The 26520-nt window shown below is 37.4% G+C and overlaps 1 protein-coding gene across 1 annotated transcript in view; it reads left to right on the top strand.

Annotated features, from left to right (window-relative positions):
* Positions 1-18725, top strand: part of CD226 (CD226 molecule) — a 25388-nt gene extending 6663 nt beyond the window's left edge. Inside the window, exons 4-7 of the mRNA XM_070942418.1 lie at positions 7266-7601; positions 14598-14685; positions 15601-15667; positions 18612-18725. Coding sequence (XP_070798519.1) covers positions 7266-7601; positions 14598-14685; positions 15601-15667; positions 18612-18725 — 605 coding nt within the window. The remainder of the gene's footprint in view (positions 1-7265; positions 7602-14597; positions 14686-15600; positions 15668-18611) is intronic.
* The last annotated feature ends 7795 nt before the right edge of the window (positions 18726-26520 follow it).

Genomic DNA, 26520 nt, shown 5'->3' with positions numbered 1-26520 from the left:
TTTCTTTGTAGGGTATGGACAGTGTCATCTTATAGTTTATCTTCCACAAATTCTCCCACTTATCCAATTCAATAGTATATCCTATGTTTTTGGCCCATGTTATCATGCTTTCTTTGACAACCTCCTCTTCCAATTTGTATTGTAGTAGGTACTTATAAATTTTGGTAATCATTTTCTCATCTGCACTTTGTAATATTTTATCCAATTCATTTGGTTCATTTTGGAATCCGAATTGTGCCCGATCAGTTTTGTATCTTGATTCTATTTGCATGTATGGCCACCAATCAATGTCTATACCCTGATTCTGTAATTCTTGTCTTGTTTGTAATTCTCCTTCACTGTTCAATAGTTCTTTATAAGTCCTCATTTTCGCTATGTCCATGGCATTGGGGTATATTTGTGCTTCCATTGTCGATAGCCATCGTGGGATCTTGGTGTAGTGTTTCCTAACCTCTTGCCATGATTTGTACAATGCTTCTCTAATGATATGTTGCTGAAAATACCCATGGTGCTTATCCTTTCCCTCCCAGAGAAAGGCATGCCATCCGCGTTGTAAATCAAAGCCTTCTAATGATAACATTCTTTTATTCTTAAGATCTATCCAGTCCCTTATCCAGTTTAGCGACGCTGCTTTATAATATAGCTCCCAGTCCGGTAGGCCTAAGCCTCCTTTTTCCCGGGTATCTTGCATACATTTTATTTTAATTCTGGCCCTTTTCCCATTCCAAATAAATTTTGTTGTTATTTTAGTAAGGTCCTTAAAGAAATTCTTTCCTGGCCAGATTGGGGCTACTTGGAAAAGGTAGAGTAATCTAGGGAGTATGTTCATTTTTATGGATGCAATTTTCCCTAGGAATGACAGTTGTAATTTATTCCACGTTTCCAGGTCTTTTCTAATTTGTTTCATTAATTTATTGTAATTGTCTTCTCTGATTGTTATTGCTTTGGCAGTAAGCCAGATTCCTAAATATTTTATTCTCTTTACAATTTGTATTCCTAATTTGTCTTCTAATTGTATCTCTTGTACCTTTGTCAAGTTCTTTGTTAACACTTTAGTTTTTTGTTTGTTAATTTTGAGCCCTGCAACTCTTCCATATTCCTCTATCCTCGCTAAAAGTTTGGCTCCTGTTGTTTCCGGTTGCTCCATTATAAACACCACGTCATCAGCAAAGGCCTGCAATTTGTACTCCTCTTTCCGTATTCTCAAACCTTTTATTTCGGGGTCTTTCCTGACTTCATTTAATAATATTTCCAAAGAGATTATGAACAATAGTGGGGATAAGGGGCAGCCTTGTCTCACTCCTTTTTGTATATCTAAGTTTTCATATCATATCTCCATTAATCATAACTTTGGCCGTTTGGAGGGAATATATTCTTCTAATCATTTGTAAAAATTTAGCACCAAAGTCCATAATTTCTAATTGCGATATGAGGAAGTTCCAGTTTAAATTATCAAAGGCCTTTTGTGCGTCTAAGAAAAGTAGGGCTGCTTGTTTATCGTTTCTTTTCTCGTAATGTTCCAGGACATTAATAATTGTTCTTATGTTATTTTTGATCTGTCTTCTTGGGACAAAACCGTTCTGATCCGTATGTATGTATTTATGAATAATTGTTTTCAATCTTTGCGTTATGACCAACATGAAGAGTTTATAATCTACATTAAGCAGTGAAATCGGCCTATAATTTTTAATTTGTGTGGGGTCTGTGTCTTCTTTAGGGATAAGTGTAATGATGGTTTCAGTCCAAGATTTGGGAATTTCTGCCTCTAATAATGCATCGTTGAGAACCAGGAGTAACAGTTCATCCATTGCATTTTGACAGTTCTTATAAAACTCCGTTGGTATCCCGTCCGGGCCTGGAACTTTGTTATTTTTTTGCTTTTTCCTTGCTTCCACCAGCTCAGACATCGTAATTGGTCTATTTAATGCTTCTCTGTGGGACTTCTCTAATTTTATGATGTTTGTTTTACATAGGTATTCCTTAATATCTTCCTCCCGAATCTCTTCTCCCTTGTAGAGACCTTGAAAGAAATCTTTAACTATACGTTTTTTGTCTAGGTTGGTATAATATATTTGTCCTGTTTCGTCTTGCAATTGAAATATTGTTCTCCTTTCTTTTTCTTTTTTCAATTTATACGCTAACCAGCGCCCCGTTTTGTTTGCATGCTCAAAGTGTTTCTGCTTTGCTAATTTAATTTTCTGTACGATTTCTGTCTGGGTAGTCAGATTGATTCTATGTTTAGTAAGGTTTAATTTTGTTTTTATTGTTTTGTTTTGGGGATCCTTCTGCAATTCTAATTCATATGTTCTGAGTTCTTCTAACAACTTATTTCTTGACTGATGTTTCTCTTTATTTTTTTTTGCCATATACGCGATTGTAAGACCTCTTATATATGCTTTAATTGTGTCCCAAAGATTTTGAAGTGATGTCTGTTCTTTAGTGTTTATTTGTAGGAACATTTTAACCTCTTTCTCGATCATCTGTATATATTCCTTATCCTTTATTATTCCCATGTCCATCATCCACCTCCTTTGCTTTCGATGTCCCTTCCATATTATTCTAATGGGGTTATGATCTGCCCAGGTGTTCGCTGCTATTTCGATATCTTTTACCTCCTCTCTGAGGTCTGAGGTCATCCAGGCCATGTCGATCCTAGACCATGACTGGTGTGGGTTTGAATAATATGTGTATTGTTTCGTTTGCATGTTTGCCTCTCTCCATACGTCATGTAGGTGTAGTTCATTGATCATATCCTTGAAGGGTTCCGGTAGAGTTTTCTTTCTGGTTTTACTTTGTTTGGTACTCCGATAATCTTTTTCTATGTCCGTGATTGCGTTGAAATCTCCTACCATACAGATAGCTTCGTACTCCAGGTCTTTGATTATATTGTGTAGCTTTTTGAAAAAATCATTTTGATTTGCGTTGGGTGCATATATAGATATTAATAGTATTGTTTTGGATTCTGTTTGTATTTCTATTATTAAGAAACGTCCTTCTGTGTCTGCATATATTTCTTTTGTTTTTAGGTATTTCTTCACATATATTACGACTCCTCTCTTTTTTTGGTCTCCAAGCGCTGCATATAGTTTTCCTAATCTTTGATTATCCAATAGTTTTTGATGCTGTCTTTTAATATGTACCTCTTGAAGTGTTATAATATCCATTTCTAGTTTTTGAAGTTTTGTAAATGTGTGTTTTCTTTTTGCTGGTGAATTAAGTCCGTTTATGTTGATTGAGATGAGTTTTAGTTCTTTTTCCATCTCTCTTTATTTATTTATCCGTTGATTGCAGTCTTTTGTTGTTTCTGAGTATCATTTGCGTCTTTTCCCTCGCTCCCTCTCTCTCCATTCTTTCTCTTTCCAATCTTCTCCCCTCTTCTTGGTCTCTTCCTTCTTTCTCTGTCCGCCGTTCCTCTTGCCTCTTAGGACCTTCTTCTTTTCTACTCTCTTGCTCCTCCTCCAGCGCGAAGTGTTGATCAAAGAAGTCCTGTGCTTTTCCTACGTTATCAATTCTGTATTTTTTGTCTTCCCAGGAAATTAGTAAACTCTCCGGTATTAGCCAGCGGAACTTTATTTTAAATTTATTTAATTGTGCCGTTAGGAAGTTGTAGTTCCTTCTTTGGTCCCTCGTCCTTTTTGGTATCTGTTTGAGGGTTAAAATTTCTCTTCCCTTATACATAGCTGTATCCTCTCTCATCTTCCTATAGATCTCTTCTTTTAAGGATTTTTTTGTAAATCTGATATGTATTTCCTTTGGCAGTTTATTTCTCCGGGCGTAGTTCGTGTGGACTCTATAGATTTCGTCTATTCCACTTCGAATCTCTTCCTTGTTCCTCTGGGTCACTTCAGAGAGTATCTCAGTCATGATTTCTCCTAAGTCCTCCTCCTTTTGCTCTTCTACATTCTGGAACCTTAAGTAGAAGGATGCCTTCTCCATCTCAAGATATGATACCGTGTCCTCTAGATCCTTATTTGTAGCTGCTTGGTCATATTCCATCCTCTCCATTTTCTTATTTGTATATTCTATTCTCTCCTCCACCTTACAAATCCTCTGTTCATTTTCCTCCATTTTATGTTGTGTCTTTCCTATCTTCTCGTCCATATTCCTAATATTATCCTTTATCTCTCCCACATCCATCCTTAGTTCCTCATGATTTTTCCTTGTCTCCTCATGGTTATAGGCCATAGTCTCTTGCATTTTATTCATTCCTTCCTGGATCGTCGTTAATATGGAATGAATGTTTGGTATACTAAGGGTGGGAACTGCTTTATCCTTTTCCGTGGTTTCAGCTATTTTTTGTTGTATTGGGGAGGCCGTGAGTATCATCTGGCTTGATGGTATTTTCTTACTTAACTTAGAGATTGTTGTTGAGCTTGTAGTTGCCATTTGTATTTCTTTTAATATCTTCTCCCAGAATCTCATATACTGAGTTCTATTTAGGTTATTCTATTTCTTTTGGGATTTTTGTATGGTTAGTGGCTTTCAATAGTCCCAGTAATCCCAAGAAAATAAGCAACTAGGTTAGGTTCCCCTGTCGCACTATCACTATCTATATGTAAATTTATCTATAAGTTCTATTTTCCCTTTTTCGATATTTTACAGAGATCTTCAATTCATAATAACTGTCTGGTCTGTATTACTCTCTAAGCATAGGGGTAGAATATAAGGGGGGGGGGAAGCGAGGGAAAAGTCTAATACTTCAGCAATTCATCAGTTAACTATCCTTATATTTGGTTATTTACTATCTTATTTAAGTTAATTGTTAAGTACTATTAATTAGTATTTATCAAATCAATTACCTTAATTTCAATCCTAAAATCAATTAATCTATCTAATATAGTTTTCAAAGCTAGACATGCAGGGAGATATAATATTTAACTACCAAGATAAAATAAAGCACTGAGATAAATATAGTTATATATTAAGAGTAAATATAAAATTAAATTAACAGTTATATATATAGTATATATTATATAATATATAGGATTATATAGATTTCACAAACAATACATTTAATATTAATACCTTCTATAGTTCTTAATCACTAATTTGTTATCAGCTTTTAATACAATTAATTATACTTTACAGTTGATTCTTCTTCTTCTTCTTTTTCTGGATCACTCTCTTCTCTCTCTCTTCTTCCCAAATTTGTATCTTTCTTTATTTATTGTTCAAAGTCCAAAGTTCTAAGTCCAGTATCCAATGTCCAAATATTTTTAAATGAGTGTCCAATGTCCACCAAAGTTTCAAAACCCCCAGGTGTCCACCTTTCAACAGAGAGAGAAAAGGAGTAGAGGGTAAAATAATCCAAATCCCGAAGTTTAGGTCCAAACCTCTAAATCTCCAAAGTCCAAAAGTCCAAGAGTCCCAAGAGAAATATTCCGCTTAAATTAATTTAGTTTAGCTCCAAAAGTCACTGATCTCCACTTTAAACGAAGTTTTCCTGGCGCGCTCTCTCTTCCGGTATCGAATGTTTGTTAAATGTCTCGTTATCACTTCCACAAAGTCTGTCAAATTAACCCCCTTTCTCTCCTTAAATTCCGTCTCTCCTCTGTGGCTGTATATTCAAAATCCAAGCTTGTCTGGGCTCGCTTTCTCCTCCTGGGTTTCCTCCGCTTTCGCCGGCTGCTAAATTGTGCGCTGTCACTGTCAAAATGGAAGCTGTCTCCGCTTATTTCACAGTCGCCGCTATCTAGCTTCTTAGTTGGAGTTTTAACTTCTTCCGCCTTCGAATTTCACTTTATGGGTTGTAAATATACCTTTTGAGCTTTTTTCTTTCCCGATCTTTCCACCGAAGTCTTCTTTATTTGATTTTCGCTTCCCTCTTAGTCAGCTGTCAACGTTTCTGGCCAGCCGGATGGCTGGTTTTTCCCCGATCAGGATTAAGGGGGGTTTCCTGAACCTTCGGGGGGATTGCTGTCCTCCCCGAGGTCCTCGGAGTTTCCCCTTTTTTCTATTGACCTATCCGAGGTCAATAGTGCCTAAATCGGCTCCTAAATCGGCGATATTAGGGACTTGGAGAACGGAGAGCCGTTCCTTTCGTCCCTAACACGATGACATCACCGCCGGAAGACATATATATATATATATATATCTGTCTTCTATATATATAGACACACACACACACACACACACACACACACATACATACACACACACACATGTATGTATATATGTGTGTATATGACTTTTTCTCCAAGTATTTTTAGAGCATGAAGAACTTTCCACATTGGGGTGTGTGTGTGTACATACACACACGCACACACACCAATGTGGAAAGTTCTTCATGCTCCAAAAATACTTGGAGAAAGAGTCATATATACATATACACACACATATATATACTGTGTTTCCCCGAAAATAAGACCGGGTCTTATATTAATTTTTGCTCCAAAAGACGTATTAGGACTTATTTTCTGATTAGGTCTTATTTTGGAGGAATACGGTACTAAATGCATCCATCTGGCTGACAATCTTAACTGGGGCTTATTTTGGGAGGGTAGGGCTTATATTATGAGCATCCTGAAAAATCATGCTAGGTCTTATTTTTGAGAAAACAGGGTACACACATGTGTGTGTTTGTGTGTATGTGTGTATAAAACTCTTTCTCCAAGAATTTTTTGAGCATGAAGCACTTTCCACATTGGCCCATACCTATTTCACCTCTTAGTGTTATAACTGTCAGCATGGAATCCTATACTGGGGCATTTCTTGATTTTAGACTTTTTGATTGATCCAAAATCAATCAACTAGAGTTGTGACTGGACTGGAGCTCAAAGTACAGATCATAGAATACCCCTCTTAATTCAAAACAACTAGAGAACTTCCCTCACAGTTTCTACCCAGGCTTCACAGATTAGTATTCACATAGAAATCAGCTGGTTTGGTGGCTGCTTTTATTTTGGAGGGAAACTTTCCATGCAAGATATTGGATATAATAATTACCCACAATTATTTTAGTTCAAATATAAGATTTTAAAAAAAATTCTGTGATATTTCCTGGCATTTCTCAAAAATCTAATTGGTTCTCACCTTTATGGTCAATTGATGTTATAATTATGTCGAATATTGTAAATGGTGGTTTTAAATGTTACTTGTATTTATTTTACTGCTTTATATTACTGTTTTTAATTAACTTGTCAGCTGTTTTGAGTGCTTCTAAAGCAGACAAGGCATGTAACATTTTTGAACATAAATACATTATGCATGACATTATCCCTATCTCTCACACTTCTTACTTTTATTGGGGTTTTTTTTCCAAACAGGAGCATTTGAATTTTCAAAGTTGCCAATTCATCATTTGACTACTAAACCAGGAGAAAATGTCACTTTTGAATCTTGGTCTAACTCCGATGTAGCAGTGAATCGAATGACATGGGAAAAAGTGCAACCCGACTGTATAGATCTTATAATCCAGTGTGCGGATTCTGAAATGCCAGTCTATGGCTTGGATTATCAAAACCGTGTAGATTGTATCTCTGAAAGTTCAATTGTGCTTTGGAATGTCACAGCTTCTGACTATGGAATGTACCGCTTTTCTTACGACAAGGTGAATGGAGAAAATGGAACTGGCTGGATAAAACTGACCACTAATAGCTATGGTAAGTTAAAGGAAAACATATAACAATGATGAGAACGATAATGATGGTGATGAGTCACACAGCCAGCCAGATGTTTGGAGTGGATTTGGCATTTTTGTCCATCTATCGAGTCCTTCCCAAAGTCCCGAGACAGAAGATATTGTCATTTAATAATTTTAAAGGTATTGTTGCAGAATGTAAACTGTTGCAAGTAAAGCTGCATTTTGCAATTGACTGATTGTGATTTTGTCAATTCTGGTGGTGTTCAAGTGGATGTTTTGGAATTGCACCCAAGAGACCTATTACGATTGATCCTATCTTTGATTTCATTTGCTACAGTCATTCTATCTGCAGGTCTTTATATTTTGTGATTTCCCCCCCCTGTTCTTTCTCTTCTATGCCACTGTCTCCAAATATAGCAATGTCCATTAACCAGATTTTTTTGTATTTCTTATCAACATCTGTTAAGTCTGGGGTGTTGTGTGGCATGTGATTGTTTGAATTCTGTAGTCCCAGAGCACTTTAGCTGCTTCATGTTCTTATTACTTTGTCAGTTTTGTGGTCCTACCAGTTCTTGCTTGTAGGCAAGTGGTATTTCTTGCAGATCTTCCAATACACCAATGTTGCTACTTTGTCAGGCCATTGTTTGTTGTCAGTCTGTGTGATGATCTTGCAGCAACTAACTAGGTGGTCCACTTTTTCTTCAGCTTCTTTGCAGAGGTGGCACTTGCTGTCTATAGCTGTCTTTTCAGTTCTGGCATTGTAGGCATTTGTTCTTACGGCTTGGTCTTGTGTAGCCAGAATTAGACTCTCTGATTCTTTTCAATTTTCTTGCTCTTAATCATTGCCAGGTCTCATTATCTATTTGGCCTGCTGCATTTTTAATGGATTGGCCATGTAAGCCTTTGCTTTGCTAAGTCTCCTTGAGTCTGCTTGATGTTGTCATTATTTATTTTGGTTCATTGCATAGTCAGCCAGATGTTCAGACTGGATTTGACATTTCTGTCCACCTATAAGTCCTTCCCAAAGACCTGGGATAGGCAGAGGTTGTTGATTAATAATTTTTAAAGATATTGTTGCAGGATGTAAACTTTTCCAAATAAAGCTGCCTTTTGCAATTGACTGATGATGAATTTGTCAATGCGGATAGCATACAAGTGTTGCTACAGTTATTTTGGGATTGCACCCAAGTCGCCTATTACTATTGGTACTACCCTTGCTTGCCTTTACCACAGTTGTTCTATTTCTGTTTGCAGGTCTTTGTATTTTGTTATCTTCTCCAGTTACATCTCTTCTAGACTGCTATCTCCAGACACTGCCACATCTGCTATCCAGACTTTTTGTCTTTCTTATCGACAATTGTTAAGTCTGAGGTGTTATGTGGCAGGTACCTGTCTGTTTGAAGTCGAAAGCCCCAGAGCACTTTAGCATCTTCATTTTCTATTACTTTCTGTCTTTTATTATCCCACCAGTTCTTGCTTGCAGATCTTCCAATGCAATAATAATTTATTATTATACACACAAAAATGTGACCTCACAGCCAGCCGTTCTTTAGCTGGAGTTGGCTGTCATACATATTGAGTTCTTCCCAAGAACCTAGGATTTCTACTTATCATTATTATTAAAATATATGTGCTCATTTCCAATGATTCTTTATAAAAAGAATCTTTATAAAAAGATAACTCTATTAAAAATATATATTAGTAAAATCCTTACATTGCTATTAAATAAATATACGTTACATTGTTCTGTGACTGATAAACATCTGAAAAATGAAAGAGCATGAAAAAAGTTGAACACATTATCTTTGACTTAATGATCAAAAAGTAGACAGGAAAGGAAATGTTGCAAAGGTGTTAGAAAGGAAATGTTGCAAAAGTGAGAAGTGTCAAACTAAATAAAAACGTATTACTGCATCCTATTGGAAAAAAACCCATCAGTTTAAGCAATGAAGACTAAAGAACCAAATTTAGAATAACACCGAAGCCCACAAGTCAAACTGATGGAAACTCCCATTAAAAAAACAAAACAGAACAAAATCCCTTTTGCATTTGTAGAGCGCTGTCTTTGGAATCCTAGACATGAAATTAAGAAAAGGCCAAAATGGTTACACCCACATTTAATTAGTTCATAGAAATAGTTTTCTCATGGCTCCCATGGGTAAGATAACCATTTGTTTAATGTAAAAAAAAATGAATACAAAGATACCTTATATCACAGTCTATTGAAAGAGTATTGTTTGGATGCCACTTGGACACATTTTCCAAAACATCAGGCACAGGTTTTTCCATTGCTGTGATTCTTTCCAAATACCAGCAGATGCCACAAACTGAACACGTTGCAAAGCAAGCGTTCAGTCTGAATTCTGACTCAGACCCAAGAATGCATCCGACTATCAGGAAAATATATCTTCTCTTCTTCCTGCTTACAAGCTTAAGCTCTTCTCTTACAAGATCTCTTTGCAAGAATATTGCCCTATTTTTGCTGCCCTTCTATTGATTTCCCTGTAGAACTGTTCCCGTTGAAGCTGACTGGGTAACTTCAAACCTGAGGCCCAGGTATCTTGTTCACAGAGCTTAAGTGATAACAGGGCTGGTCCAGGGGTGAAATGTAAAATTTGTTACTACCGGTTCTATGGGCGTGGCTTGGTGGGGGGGGGGGTAATGTGACTGGGTGGGCGTGGCCAATTTTTTTTTTAACTTTTCAAAGCATTTTTTCTAATGCTTTGAAAAGCCTCTGACAATCAGGCAACTCAGCTGGGATCATCAGAGAGGCTTTTTAAAAAATGCTTTGAAAAGCCTCTGAGGATCCCAGCTGAGCAGCGCAATCATCAGAGGGTTTTTTTTTTTTACTTTTAAAAGCATTTTTTCGTCGGAAGAGGTTGTAGAAAAAAATGCTTTGAAAAGTTAAAAAAACCTTGATGATTGTGTGGCTCAGCTGGGCATGGTGGGGGGTGGGTGGGCGCAGGGATTTTTGCTACCGGTTCTCCGAACCACCCACCGCCATTGCTACCGGATCAGGCGATCCGGTCCGAACTGGGAACATTTCACCCCTGGGCTGGTCCTTCTCCACTCTTCTCTATCTTCTCCTGTCCTTCCTGCTTTTCTTTCACTTTTCTTGTTTGTATTAATCCCCATCTCTGCTTCTACATGTTTCCCAGCAGTTTTGGCAACAGAGGAAAGTAGCTAGCTAGCCAGCGTTGGTAAGAAAGTAATCAAGAGAAATAATGCATTTCCCAGGATAGAAGGACCAAGAAAAGATACCGAAAACGTTGTGCAGGAAACCAAGTGAATATGAATGTAGCAATTTAAATATTAGTAGGAATAGCAGACATTGACAATAAAGTCATAAATCCCTCGTATTTTTGTTTATTGAGCCACAAAATATATGTTTGTTTGTTTGTTTTTAAAATCAGAATGCATCCCAATCAGAATGGAATGGCTGAAGAAAATCGAAGCAGAGGCCTCCTTTCACAAGTTGCTCCTTTGCAACCGTGATGCTTTTCCCTTATCGTCAGCCACAGACATTCTCTGATGTTGCTTTTTTCCCCACTTTTCACATGCCTCATTTATCACTTTAATAGAATCAGTTTCATTGTTTGCCAGCAGTGATCTTTTTTTTTTTGGAGGTTTTTTTTTTTTTTTTTTTGCTCTCTGCTTAGATTTTGGGACTTTTGTTTGCTACCTGTGTTGCTGATTCTGATTCCAGTCAATATGAGTGCTAATCCTCTAAACCGCATGGCAGCAAAGTCAATTAATAGCATTTTTAATATTTTAAAGCAGCTTTAGCTGGTTCAGGAACTCCAGTGTTGTTGTTCCTGAGCAAATGACATAGTGAAGGGCCAGATTCTCAAAAAGAGTTGAGATACTTGAAGATGGTGTCACTGGATGCATCTCTCTTTTGCAAGAAAAATGCAAGGGAGGAAATCACACAGAGGTGGACCTGATGATGCTTAAGCACTCCACGCCTTTTGCTTCGTCTTCCACAAGGCTCAGTGCTGTCACAGACCTGTTCTTACACTTCATGTGCTTAGCAAGCATTGCAAACCTTTTAGTAGTGAAGCACCTAACAAGTGGCTCTACCGTCTACCTGCTTGTTTGGGTTGAGTGTGTTGGAACTGACAAGCTGTCAGTATTTCTTCTAGAGAACTGCAGTCGAGGGGCGGTGAAGGTTGAAATCACTCACCTACATGTTTCTAGGACTAAACTTCAAGGCAGGCTTAATGAGTATTTCCTCTCCTTGCAGATGGGAGAGATGTCAGAACATGTGATTTATCTCTGCTTTCCATATCTTCTAGGAAATAGGGCTGATACATTAAAACTGGTGGACATATATGCCTGACTTGAAATCCTGAGGGGAAAAAAAAAAAAGAAACAGACCTTTTGTTGTTTGCATCTCAGTCTCTACAAAGAAATAAAGAGCACCAGGCATTATTTGTTCTTATTTTGCTCCTGATACGCAGCCCAAGTTGTATTGAGTTTGCAACTTTCTTATTGGCTTTGGGTCAAAACTGATCATTTCTTTTGCAGAGTTTGGTTGGGGGGGGGGAAGGTTGATGCCATTTTTTTTGGATACCATCTCTTGATTCCAAATCATGGATGCTTCAGGACAATGATGAAGATACACTGATAAATTTCTATTGACTGCTGAACTTAAGCGAACTCTATGTAATGATTGAAGGGTTAAGGGTATGAAGAACTCTGAAGAAGATATACATAGGGTTAGGCACTATCCAGCCCTAACCTTGTGAGTTCAGGTCAGGTAGCCAGTCAGTCAATCTTCCTCCTCCATGCCAATTCTAAAGAAATGTTTGAAAACTGGAGGTGTGACAGAAAAGATATCATCCAGCTTAACAAAGTGCTTTTTAATTAGTCAGCACCTGGACCAATCTCATGGCGAACCATAGGTTGATGGCGAACCTATGGCACGCATGCCAGAAGTAGCACACAGAGCCATCTCTCTGGGCATGCAAGCTGTCGCCCGTTGCTCTTCTGGGTTCCAGCACATCAGCCAGCTGGTCTTCACGCATGCAGGAGTGCCAGAAACCAGAAGACCAGGTGGCCGGTGCGTATGCACACACCGGAAGCCAGAAGATTATCTCCCCGGTGTGTGCATGCACCCCGGGGGTTGCTGTTCGAGTTTCTAGCATGCATGCGTGCGCGCATGCGCGGTCCCATTTCAGCACTCGGTGCCAAAAAGGTTCGCTAACACTGGCCTAGATTAAGTGAAGGACATTTTTTAGCTGCAGTAGACTTAGCAAGAGTCGCGGTGGCACAGTGGTTAGAATGCAGTACTGCAGGCTACTTCTGCTGACTGCCGGCTGTCTGCAATTTGGCAGTTTGAATCTCATCAGGCTCAAGGTTGACTCAGCCTTCAGTCTTTCCGAGGTGGGTAAAATGTGGACCCAGATTGTTGGGGGCAATATGCCGACTCTGTAAACTGCTTAGAAAGGGCTGTTAAGCACTGTGAAGTGGTATATAAGTCTAAGTGTTTCTGCTGTTGCTATTAGCTCTGCAAAACACAGATAATCAGTACTTTATTATTTTTTGAGACTCATTGCAGCAAATGAGTCTCAAAAAACAGATTGGGAAATATAACCTACTATAGGATTTTATGTGAGGAAAAGGAGACAAGCTGCAATTCCCATCTGATTGTTATAACTGTATTAAATCACATTTTCATAGGCTGAGAAGTATTCCAACAGAGTGTGTTGGCTCTTTCAGCTTTTGAAGTCACACACCAGTGACATGCTCTATTCCCAAGCATAGCTTTGAGAAATAGGCTGGAAACACAGTCTTTCAGCTTTATGTCTCAGACAATAGTATAGAAAGTTAATAATCAGCTTTACCTGGATTTTTAGAAGATCAGTTTGATAAGGTTCTTCAAGACAATTGTTATCTTCTTCAGCCTTTGAGATTTGAATTTATATGAAATATAACATAAAGGCTACCTTCATGCAGGCTTTCTGTTTTTTATTTAAAGAAACTAATCCTTTAAAAAGTGTCATAGATTCTCTAGGAGTTCTTATTATGCGATAGTATCTAAAGCCTATCTTAACATAGAAGGCAGAAATTTTACTATTCGCTAACAATACAAAAATGGAACATCCTTAATATCCGGTTCTCAGATGACTATCTTGGAAGGTTTCTTCTTTGTGAAAGTCCTTGATGCAGCGTTGGAGGCAAAGCCTTATCCCACTCTTAACGCCTCTTGAAATGAAACTTAAAGAACATGTTTTGAGAGCTATCTGTGATTGATAAACTTTCACTCAAGGTAATTCCATATTGTAAGGTGAGAAAAAAGGAATGGATGATTGTACAGAATTGCACTTTCAAGAATTCCTTCCAATGGCCCATACTCTCTAGTACTACTGGGAGCAACCTGAAGTTACATCTAGAGAGCCACAAGCTTCCACAGCTCTGCCACCCTGTAATGGTCTATGACAGCGTTTCTCAACTTGAAAACTTTTAAGATGTGTAGACTTCAACCGCAGAATTCCCCAGCCAAGGCTTCTTAAAGTTGCCAAGATTGAGAAAACCCTAGTTTAGGTTTATCAAATCTGATTATCTAATAGGAGTATATGCCAGGAGCTGCCTATAGAAGCATGTATTAATCCCTTATCAACAAAATATGATGTAATTTAAACCTTTTCATTGCATTGGATGCCAATGTACTTGGAATACATACACGGGGAATGATTTGTGGAATGTCTTCTATAAACACCACATGGCTGCAAGCATGATACTATTTATGCTCAAAATAATGTCAGCTAATGTGGATCAGCTCGACTTTCTAAATTGATTACAATTACAATGAGAATTACAGTAATCTCAGAAGATAAATCATTCTTCTGGATTCCATACTCTACTCTTGTCTTCTTGTCCTTCTAATTTCTTCTCGTATATTTAAGACTTCCATATTCATAGCATAAATTATTTGAAATGTCTTCTGATGATGCATTGTTCAGAAAATAAATGTTTCCTCTTATTGATTATATTTACCGTATTTCTTTTTTAGCACCTATATTTACTAAGCTGCATATGATTGTTATTGGAAGTGGTGCCTTTTTAATCCTGGTTATTGTGGTTTTACTTATATACAGAAGGTAAGATATGATTCGATATTATAGCAGAATGCACCCAGTATGCTATGTCCCAAAATTTGTATTTGTATCCTGTCATGGTATCTAAAGCTTTTTTGGTAGTTTATCAAATTAATGTCATGCTGATCTCCATACAAGGAGTGATAACTATACGCTGCAAGTTGTTACAGTTGGCATGGAAGCATTTAGGAGAACCTATCTTGCTGATTTCTGCCAAGGAAAACAGTTTTTTCATGCCTCAGTCTGTAGCAATTGGTTGAAAATGTTCAATTACAAGATAGTTAATGGACCTTTGCAAACATATAAAAATGTGGCTTTTGTTCCAGGCTTATCTCTTTCAGACTCTCATTCTGAATATTACTAAGAGTCTAAAATTGTTCTTGTATATTTTTATTAGAATGTTTCAATATAATAAAAGAATACAAAACAAATAAAAAGAGATATAAAATAAGATAAAGAGAAAAAGAAATAATAAAACTATGCTTTCCCTCACTATCAAGTAATTGTCGTCTTAATATTTTCCTCATTCGCGTCATCTGTTCTTAATCCCTGAATCCCCAAATCATCAGTTCAGTCTTTTCTTATTTTAACAAAAAGTCCACATAAGATTTCCAAACTTTCAAAAGAAAGAAAGAAAGAAAGAAAGAAAGAAGAAAGAAAGAAAGAAAGAAAGAAAGAAAGAAAGAAAGAAAGAAAGAAAGAAAGAAAGAAAGAAAGAAAGAAAGAATCTTTGTTGGAAAGTCTGAAATGGGAGGGATATGGAAACTACTGTGCCACAGATTTGACTTAAGTTGATTTGTGTAACATTTTATTCAGCTACACACCGATTTAGTTGTGCAATTTAAAAATAATTTAAATTTTAATCATGATCAAAAGAATTAATAGTTAACAACCACAAAATTATTTTTGTTCATTTAGTTTTTATGTCACCAAAAAGAGGAAAAGGATTAAGAAGATGAGAGACTACAAAACTACTTCTAGACAGGTATGTGCAAATGGAAATTGTTTCGTTGGTAGACTTTTTAAAAATCAATACTCTCCCTGGGGGCAAAGGATCCAAACCATACGGAAGCAGTATTTTTAAATAACTGTACCAGTTACAATGTCAAACTCCTTACAGTAGCACATGACTAAGGGGATTCACAGAGAGTTTTACTAATCAGGCTTAATGCAAGGAAAAATGGGTTAGATAAGTATATCATAGACCTCACATTACTGATTACATTAAGACAGGGTTCTCTTGATCCTTTTTTCTAATAGCCTTCTGAAAAGATGACTTTGTTAAAGGGGTAATATTCATGTGGTCCTTATATATCATGTTTAGTAAAAATTCCTTTTCTTTCTGAGACTCAGAGAATTCTATTAGCCCATTCCATTACATCCGGTGCGTGGACAAAGAGGGGCATCATAAGGGTATCCAACTTAGTTGTGCATTTTGGGTTCAAGAGCTTGTTCAACTAGGATCTCATTGGGGGAAGCATGCAGTGGTGAAATGTAAATTTTTTTACTACCAGTTCTGTGGGCGTGGCTTGGTGGGGGGGTAATGTGACTGGGTGGGCATGGCCAACATTTTTTTTTTTTTACTTTTAAAAGCATTTTTTCGGCTGAAGAAAAAATCCTTTTAAAAGTAAAAAAAAAAGCCTATGATGATCATGTGGCTCAGCTGGGCATGGGGGGGGGCAGGGATTTTCTCTGAACCACCTGCCGCCATCGCTACCGGATTGGGCGATTCGGTCCAAACCGGGAGCATTTCACCCCTGAAAGCATGGCTATAGATACAGAGTGGATATATCTTCACTTTCTACTCATGACAATCAGAAGTATCTGAATGACATCGGGGACCAAGGTGGGCCTTGGCCTGGTCCATCACAGTCGTTCTTGTGGTCTTAGGATAAAACTTTGTAAGACAATTGTTTGAACAACAAAGCGGAGAACCTCTGACACACTTCAAACTGCCTTGGGGCAGTTTACATAAGATGCTCACAAAGCACAAAGACTTTATTTACTTATTTCTAGAATGGCATTATAACTGAGAATCTATAAGTGACACAGAACATCATATATTCTATTCAGAATTTTCTTGTTTCTCCATAATAGTCATTAGCTGAGCTGATTCTGTTTTATTCTTATTAGGTAGCTAATATTCAGCTTTTCATGGTTTGCCAGCTTGGTAGCTTCACAACTGTATCAGCCTGAAAGGCTGAGGATTTGGCTTTCTTTGTTCAGCTTTCTTTGTTCCTTTTCTACAGAGGAAAATAGAAGAATCAGTTGCAGCTGAATCTTTCTTCCATTCTTGGAGAGAGAAAAAAAAAACCAGTATTAAGTTGGATGATTTCCATGCACTTGCACAGCAATGATAATGCAGGACGCAGGCAGTAGAAGGGTAGTTTGATGAGATTAAGTAGTTTTGAAAGAATATTCCCAATAGCTAAAAGCGCGTTTGACAGCATTTTCATAGAAGATGTTGGATTTAAAAGAAGTAGTCAGAGTTATACGGTTTATTTAGACAGAGAATCCACACTGAACAACTCTCATTCAGCGACTGGTCCTTGAAGTTGCAGCCATTGCAACATTCCTGTTGTTACATTCATCACTATATGGGCACCTGGTAACTGACCCACATTTCTTACCATCACAGTGTTTCCCATGATCATGATTTGTGACCTTCCCTGCTGGCTTCCCTGGCCTGGCCTAATTCTTTTCCTCTTTTAAATGTAAATTTTAATTTGTTTTTAAATTATTGGGTATTTTAAAATTGTCTCAGCCAAATTATTTAATTCGTTTTTATTCTATTTTAAATTTTTGTATTTATGTGTTTTATTCTGTGGCTGTTCACCGCCCTGAGTCCTTCGGGAGTAGGGCGGTATATAAATCCAATAAAAACAAAAACAAAATAAAACAAACAAAAAAAAATGAATGGGGAAGCCAGAAGGAAGTCAACAGTCATGATCACATGAGATCCTTGCTAAATGACCTGCATTGATTTGCTAAATAACAGCAACCAGGAATTGCTGGTACCGCCGTTGCTAAGAGGCACAGTCATGTACATTTTATGACTCCATTAAGTGGTTTGGTGACTGAAATTTCAGTCCCAATTGCCATTGTTAAGTGAGGACTGCAGCAGCATTTTGGAATACCTGCACAATTGTGTGATTGCTTGTCTAGGCAAACCACCTTTTTAAAAATTCACCATAAATCACATGCAGAAAGCTCTGGAATGAGACTGCTGAAATGTCATGACATTTGTAGCCATTTTAATTTCAAAATGCATTTATTTAATTTGTAACATCGGCAGGTACAAGACCTGGTACGTACTGGGAATATGTGCAAGCTACTAGCACGTAGTATTTTAAACCTTTTAAAATTTCCCCCTACAATAAGAATTAAGCTTAAGTCAAATCAAAAGTTCCTATTTTCAACTTTTATTTTGACGTGATGCTCCTCTGTGACTCTTCTGGAGATTGAACACAGGGAGTTCTACAGTTTTTCCTTGTAAAGTGCAGCTATCCTCATGACAAAAGATACCTGGCTAAATAATATCCTTTATTTGAGTACGTGGTGTGGATTGGAAGGTTGGATAATTCTTAGAAATTCTTCTGCTGGCGTCATGCATCAATTTATAACATGATTGATTTGGTTTTGCTTTAATATGTTGTGTCAACTCAGCTAATTATGGATTATATAAACCTCAGTTACATAAATTAGGGTTTAGCAGTACATGTGAATCTAATCTATACCTTAACTTCTTTTCTTTAATGCCGACCACATCTGCAATAATATAACATGCATGTGTATTCATATTTTGATCCTAATTCTTAAAAGTGCAGCATGGAAAGTTTGCCTCCATTGTGAGCATTTGTGTTTGAAGGACAGCCCTTTTTTGCTATTTTTTTCCCATTACTGTCTTCTTCTTCTTCTTGCTTTTATAGCCCCAGCATCAATACAAAAACTGGGCTGGCCAGGACTCAGCACATGCAAGTCAAAGTCCTACTGCAACAGAGGATCCAATCTATGCCAACTGCAAACAGGTTATGAAAAAGTGAATTTACTGCCTTGTATATCAATGAACTACCTCAACTCATTCATTGATCTCTGGGATTAGAATCAGAATATAGCAAGATAACCAATGGTTTTGTTTTTACTTAATAAATCAGGAAAACAGGAAATTAAAAAACCCTAGCATTTTTTCTCCTCAGATGCATTGATTTGTAGTGGTATATCTGAATTTTCAAAAACACTGATAGCTACCGTATATGAGACAGAATGAAAACCTACTGTGCTAAACAGAACTGGCAGGATCCAGCCCTTCTGAAGTATGCTCAGGAGATAGGGTACATTTTCACAGAATATAAAGCAAAACAGCTTTATATTCCAGAAGGCAACCCGGAATGGATATAAATTTGTCATAGTTTGTGCAGTATTCCTGATGTACATATCTGCAAAAGTTGGTTAGAGTCGGTAGGCATCCAAACAAGCAATTTAGTTAACAGAAATCCATGCAGTGATGATGCAACTATCTGTGAATATTTTTGTTTTAACTTATGTATTAATAAATGATTCTATGTAATGTAATTGAATGTAAGATCAATTGGCTATTACTTTAATGTGGTGTAACTTTGTTTTCTCATTCATAGCCTAACACTGAAGCAAAAACTTACTTTTGTACAAAACGAGCTTCCAAATAGGGGTGCTGTCAAATATATTGTAACTTTGATTCAGCAGATCTGTCAACAAGATGATGTTATGTGAGAGCCATGGTTGAAGTTTGTATCTGAGGGAAGGAAAAGAAATCTCATCTCCAAAGATTTAGGAGGGCAAGTGACAAAGTTAATCAACATAAATATAAACCAATAATTCTAAATAATCAGGCAAAAGTCTGCAAAAATCAGGGAATTCATATAGATGACTCAATTAGGAGCACCTTTCAGGTGGGCCTTAAAAAGAAGATGGGAAACCTCCATTTTGTGTTGGTTTTTGATGTTCTACCCTGAGATGACTTTTCTTCTTGGATTGGCATCCCAACCAAGAGATCTGGAGAATAAAAAGGAACTAGTCATTTGGTAAATATAGAGATAGATGTACATTAGATTCTTTAAAAAAATACATTCTGGATTTATCTTAATTGTGTATTTATATCCTTGGTATAAGATACACACACACACACATTCCCCACTCTGCCTCTATTATGCATGCATATTCCTGCTGACAAGATTAAAGTCGGCAAGATTTCTCTCATTGTCTACAATTCTCAATTAGCTCTAAACTTAATCTACATAACAAATTACCTGTATCTTCTGTGGAATCAGTTAGTCTCATCCTGACAAGGAATTTATCCTATTTTGCATTCCAGCCACTTTGGTAACTCCAAAAATGAATTTACAAAAGCGAAAACTGGTTTCTTCTCTGGAAAAGAATGGTGGTATCGGGCTTTGCCCAGGATTTTGATAATCCATAAATGTATAGATTATGGGTTAGGACATTCTCACTGGGGGAGCCAGAAGGGCTAATATGGTATGTACCCAGTGGTAGATTTCCCCTGGTTCAGACCGGTTCACAAGAACCGGTAGTAAAACCAGTGGGAGGCTCTGCCCACTGACCCGGACATCATCATAGGTGACGTGATCATGCGCAGAAGAAAGCACATGTGCATGGGCACGATGCAAACCAGTAGTAAAGGTAAGTAGAACCCACCCCTGTATGTACCAATGCATGTATGTGCAAGGACACATTCTATTACAATATCACTAAGATCACATCAGATGCAAAGCAAGATTCAGAATATTTTCCTTCTACCTGAGGAAATAAATTACCACTTCTAGGCACTGTCATTACTGGTTATGTTCTTGGCATGAGCTGAGGACATTCCCTAGATCAAAAAGGAATTGCACTCAGTTCTGGAAGCTGCAGGGCCTGAACTGATTTGGTCTTGTCAAGTTAGTGTAGACAATGCCCGGATAAATATTTGGTCTAATCCTGGCCATAAACCAGAGCCATTCAACATGTCTTGAGTTCTGTGCTCTGAAAGGAAGGGAAGGCCCCCAAGGAAAGTTAATTGAATGGAATTAAAATTAAACATTATTATCCAAGATTTTGTCCGCTAGCATAGTAAAAGTAATTTGTAGTCAGGTTGGATCACAGCAGACATTGTGAGTAGTCACAATTGCACTCTGTGATCATGTGCAATATGAATAATACAAATAATATAAATCTCAGGTGTTTTGATTGTGGCACCACATTGCAAGAGTTCTCAGAATTTCTTGTCCAGCTTTTAGAACTTCATAGTGACACAGCAATACAGACACTTCTTCATATACAGCCTTTTCCAACCCCATGCTCTGTTGGGCATGTTAAAAGTTGGATTCTTACCAACCTATGACCATTCTTTGCCTAACGTATTTCTATTTTGTTCGGTGGATGGCTTTTGTTCCAGAATTTTGAGCTTTGTGGAGAGGGCAAATTACACACTACATCTTGGTACTTGTTTAATCTGATTTAATTCAAATTTCATAGATGGTTTGGTTCACAGGGAAAACTGGATCATCACATCACAAAGAGCAGAAGAGCAGGGTATTTAACTCTTTCCATTAATAGAACAAGAAACAACAGTTAATGTATCATTCTGCCAAGACAGCACATCAGTGAACAGTAGCTGAATGCCATTTTAAGCCACACAAATCCTGCTTCTGCCCCAAATACCCTTAAAACAACTTTCATTCACCCAAGGTGGCAGAAGCTACTCTTAAAGAATCAACAACATCTTAGAGAAATATATATGGCTCATAATTTTCTCTTCCTCCAAAATGATTTCACTTTATTGACATTTTACATTGTGAATTTTCAAGTGTGAGGTTCTTAGTTTAGCTTCTCCAAGGAAAATGAAATGGTTGAAAAGCAGATCAATATGGGAAAGGAGAAAGTGAGGGTTGCTTGATGATCTTAGTATTCACTGTTATTTTGAGAACTCCATCTGGGAAACAAGCTGGGGAAAGGAGATAATAACTAGGTTCGCTTGGTATCAAATAATAGCAAAGACTGAGTAAGAGGTAGGAAGGCAATTCATTTTAATCCTACTTGATTCCAGTATTCAAACTTCACAGCATCATTGAAAACCAAAGACTAAATTACTAGACTGGACCAGTTAATTGGGAATAAACAATCATTCTAAAAGGCCTGTAGTCACTGACAAAAATGTAGAGATCAAGGCATATCTTACAGGTGTCATAACATTCTTCTGATAACATACATATGTACGTTTGTAAGTATTATTAAGAATAAGGAGAGGGGATCTAATTTAGATGGAGACCAAAACCTTCTCTTCCATTTCTATCAGAATGATGATGGGATATTGGTGCAAAGCAATCTATTTCTTTCAATAACTCAGATTTACAACTTCAGGATGACATAATAGGATCATTATTAATTTCAGTGTTTAGATTCCCTTTTACAGACCTTTCATTTTTATGTTTTGGTTTGATCAGCAGTTGGCTTCGGTGGTCACTATAGAATGCTGAGTGAACTCTCCATTCCGTGAAACCATTGAATTGGGCATGCAGAGATGCACTTCACATAGTATGGTATAGAATACATGTGGTCCTTCACTTGCGACTACAATTGAGCCCACAATTGCTATTGCTAAGCAAGACAGCTATTAAGTGAATTGCATCCCATTTTACAACTTTTTGCCACAGTTGCTAAGGACAATGTGGTCATTAAGTGAATCTGGCTTCCCCCATTGTCTTTGCTTGCTGGGAAGGTTGCAAATGGTGATTGCCTGACCTCAGGACAGTGCAATTGTCACAAATACATGCCAGTAGCTAATGGTTGTAAGTGTGAAAATTAGTCCTAAGTCACTTTTTTCCAGTGCCATTGTAACTTTGGTCACTAAACGAATGGTTGCAAGTCAAGGATTACCTGTAATTTAGTTCATGTACATGAAATGGGGAAAAAAACCTTTCTCCCCAAGACTATCCTGTCTCAGAACCCCACCAGGGTCTTGCAGAATCCTTTGAAAAGAAATGTACATCCAAAGTAACCTTGAGAGCATTCTTCTTGACTTAGAACAGTCTTGCAGGTCAAGTACAAAGAATTCTAACAGGGTCCTCAGTCAATAGATCTGCCTGCCTGTCAACTAGGAAACAGTGGAATAGCTTATTTCCGTTGGGTGAATGGGAAATGGCAAGAAAATTTACACATGCAAGGCTGCATGGTCTACTAAACCCATTCTGTAATTTGAGCTATTGCTTTACCTTTCTCATCTGGATACCCCTCCCCTTTGATTAGATCCAAGTACACATCTTTGTTTTCTTTTAACAATTTGGCTCATTTAAGGGCATTTCAAAGTATGGCCATCCCTGTAGTTTTTTAGAAATTGTACATTTTGTGAAATGTCGCTCTTACAGGAGATGCTATGAATAAGTAAATTACATGACATTACTCGAAGGGCTATTACTATCAAACAGACACCCAGGGTTTTATGATATAGCTTGCATTAGGTTCACCTTCCTTAACTGGCACTGTATAGGAGTGTTAGAACTGCAGACCTTAGGTAATATAGGAATGCTAGCTGGGAAGTTTAGGAATTAATATATGAAAGACACTTTATTGAAAAAAAGTTGCATTCATAGTATTTGTATGTTTCTGTGCCTGTTGCATTGTTCTTTGTTGGACTCTAGCTGACTCCAACTGACATCTGCCTGACTAGGTGGCTCAGTGGCTAAGACACTGAGCTTGTTGATCAGAAAGGTTGGCATTTTGGCAATTCGAATCCCTAGTACAGATCTCTTGCGTGAGCAGGGGGGGTTGGACTAGATGACCTCCAAGGTCCCTTCCAACTCTGTAACTGTTACTGAAGTTCACCATCCTAGCAATTCTGAAAAGGATGGGTAATGGGTAAATGAAAGCAGGTTCTGACAATGAAACCTCACATAATTATGTACTGGGAATATAGGAGACTTTTCTGAGTGTTATTTTCTCACGGGAAAATAAAGAACAGTAGTATGGATTATTTCAAAAATGTATCTAGAGGCAATTCTGGTTTGGGACATGAGATAATTTTTAGCCATTTTGAAATCATTCAGTGGAAATCATTCTGTGTATTTTCCCCCCTTTTAAGGTCAAAGAAAACTTGTTCGGATGAATATAATTTTTATATAGTGACATTGACTAATACCCTAATTAATCCAGAAGAGTGTGATTTCATACTGAAATTGTCAAATGGATGACCAGAGCTATAGCAAGAGAATGGTTGCGTGTTAGCACAACCAGGAACAGTAATTTTGCATTGTTGTAGTAGGTAGCTTATCATTTTCCTGCAGAGGAAGTTGTTCTGTCTGGTCAGTGGAAACATGGCGAGCAAGATAAAAGAAAATAAGGGGAAGAGATGCTGTCGTGGAAGGAAGAGTGATTAATTTCATCAGATCACCCACTAGTTTCATTCAGCAGCTCTTCACTGAGGTGTATAAACCTTCAAGGGATTAGACTGCAAGAAAAGCTTGGGTAAGAAAAATCTTCCACTGTAATGTATTAATAAATGTTTAATTGAAGTAGACATTTCCTTCACATTGTTTACAAAAGGAATAAAAGCAAAATTCTTTCCATCAAACTGCGGTAGATAAAACTTGATCTTTTAGTGGAATGGGAAACTCGATTCTCTTCCTTTCAACACGTTCTGTGCTGGTTTGATAAAACAATGAAAAGCAGAAACTTCAACGATGGAGCAGTCTGCTGGCAGGAAATAATTTCTGACGATTGCTTACTATATGTGTTTGTTTTAACAACATTTATGGAGGATTAAAGATCCTGGATGGGAAAATCTCTTTTTGCTTTCATTTTTGTTTCACCATGCCTACATCTCAACTGATTTCTTATACATCTCATTTTAATGGCCAGCGTGAGGGTTAGTTCATCTCATAAATGGGTGGGGACCCTACTTGATTTCTTTCTGTGCAATTTATTTGCAAGTCACAACATTTAGCAAAAGTTCAGGCTGCCTCAAAAATAACGTTCTTGAGTATATGCCTGTGGGGGAGAAGATCCATACTTTGGATGTGCTCCAATACAAAGCCTTATTTTATTTTAGTTCTTCTGGCCTTGTTCTACCATGGAAATGACTTCAAGGTTGATACCTTAGATAAATTGCACATGAGCATTTACCATCATTGTGACTGTGACTGTATTTTATTTTAATCTATTTAGAATTGGACCATAGGCAAAAATGAAGAAAGAACCTCTTTTATCCTGAAGGGTGATACCAGACATTCAAACATTGTATGGAATGCAGAATAACATTGCCAGATTCTTTTGGCAAGGGGACTATTATGTGAGGCATGTGTTTCAAGTTTAAATATTTCTTTGATCTAATTTGGTTTGTTTCTAAATTCAATTCAAAGTAGTTAAAAATGCACCTCTAAGTAGTTTGCATTCCAAATGGCCAGACTTGCTTTAGAGATCAACTGGATAAGACCATTTTTTGTGTTCCTTTTCTTTAGTGCTTAAAGATAATCAATGATAATATTTTCAATGTTGACATCCTCAGTTTGCAAGATTTTGGTTTTGGTATGGAATAATATTCAATTGTAACAAATGATGGGTGACAACAAATGATATTGTATTGATGAAAAACCTGAAGAAATGGAGTTAAATCTGACAAATTAATATAACCATGACACATGTTAGATTTCAAAAATATTGTTTTGAAAAACTTACTCAGATCTTCAATAGTTTCACTTCTTCTACTCATTGCTATCAGCATTTGTTTTATAGAATTGGAAAAATTTGAAATAGGCAAAATATGCCAATAAAAGACTCTACAGTTTTAAACAATCCAGTTCCGTGCGACTGACTGTAGGAAGGACTAAAAAGTCATTGTTTACGGATAATCCTCACTTAACAATTGCCCTGTTTATTGACCATTCAAAGTAGTAACAGCACTGAACAAATAACTTTGACCACACACGCTTGCCACAGGCTTGTGACTGTTACAGCATTCCTACGATCATTTTGTATTGTTATTTGTTCACTTCACAGCTGACAAGCAGAGTCAATGGAAAAGCGAGCAGGAAATTGCAAGTTGCAGTCACATGATGCTTTGCTTACAGGCGACATCACTTAGTGACAGACTTGCCCGTCCCAACAGTGGTTGTTAAGCGAGGACTACCTGTAATAAAATGTAAGTGCAAAATGGATCTCTATGTATGACCTGGGTAAAACTGAGTAAGATATTAGTACAGGGAATCCACCACAAAATCAATGCTGTATAACAGGGGTATCAAACTGGTGGCCCACAGCCGCATGCGTCATGTACAGGCCACGCCCACCCCAGCTCCATGAAGGGAAAAAATGTTGCGATACATCACATGACGTGATGCTGCAAGTTTGACACCTGTGCTATATAAGGAAGAGAGAAAATCCAAGTTGCTGCCTAAAAGACCTCCATAAAAACAACTGCTCTTGAAATTATTCCACCAGACAGGCATCTTGTTGTCTAAAATTATGGAATGTTGGGCTGCCATCAAGTAATGTGATGTCAATTCTTACCTGCACAGTATACAGGGTTAAAAGTATACTGATTACAAATTCAACTATCCAAAAATTATCTACAAAAGGAAGACTTTGACAAGTGCATTGTAAACACGGTCTTCCTTGACATCTATAACCACTGTTCCCAGTAGAAAGCTGTGGATTATTAGGTTCAGAATGCACATAGATAAGAGCGAATCTGGGCATAAAAATTCAGTGTGGCAAATATTCTAGGCAAATTACCTCTTAATAACACGACACAATCTATTTTCTGAAAGGCTACTAAGCATCACCATGCCATCCCATTGACAGTATCTATCT

Source organism: Pituophis catenifer, unplaced genomic scaffold, assembly GCF_029215685.1.
Source record: "Pituophis catenifer annectens isolate HBS135680 unplaced genomic scaffold, rPitCat1.0.hap2 SCAF_3, whole genome shotgun sequence".
NCBI classification, from domain to species: Eukaryota; Metazoa; Chordata; class Lepidosauria; order Squamata; family Colubridae; genus Pituophis; species Pituophis catenifer.
Note: the sequence above shows the minus strand (reverse complement) of the source record. Positions and strands in the feature narration are given on the sequence as shown.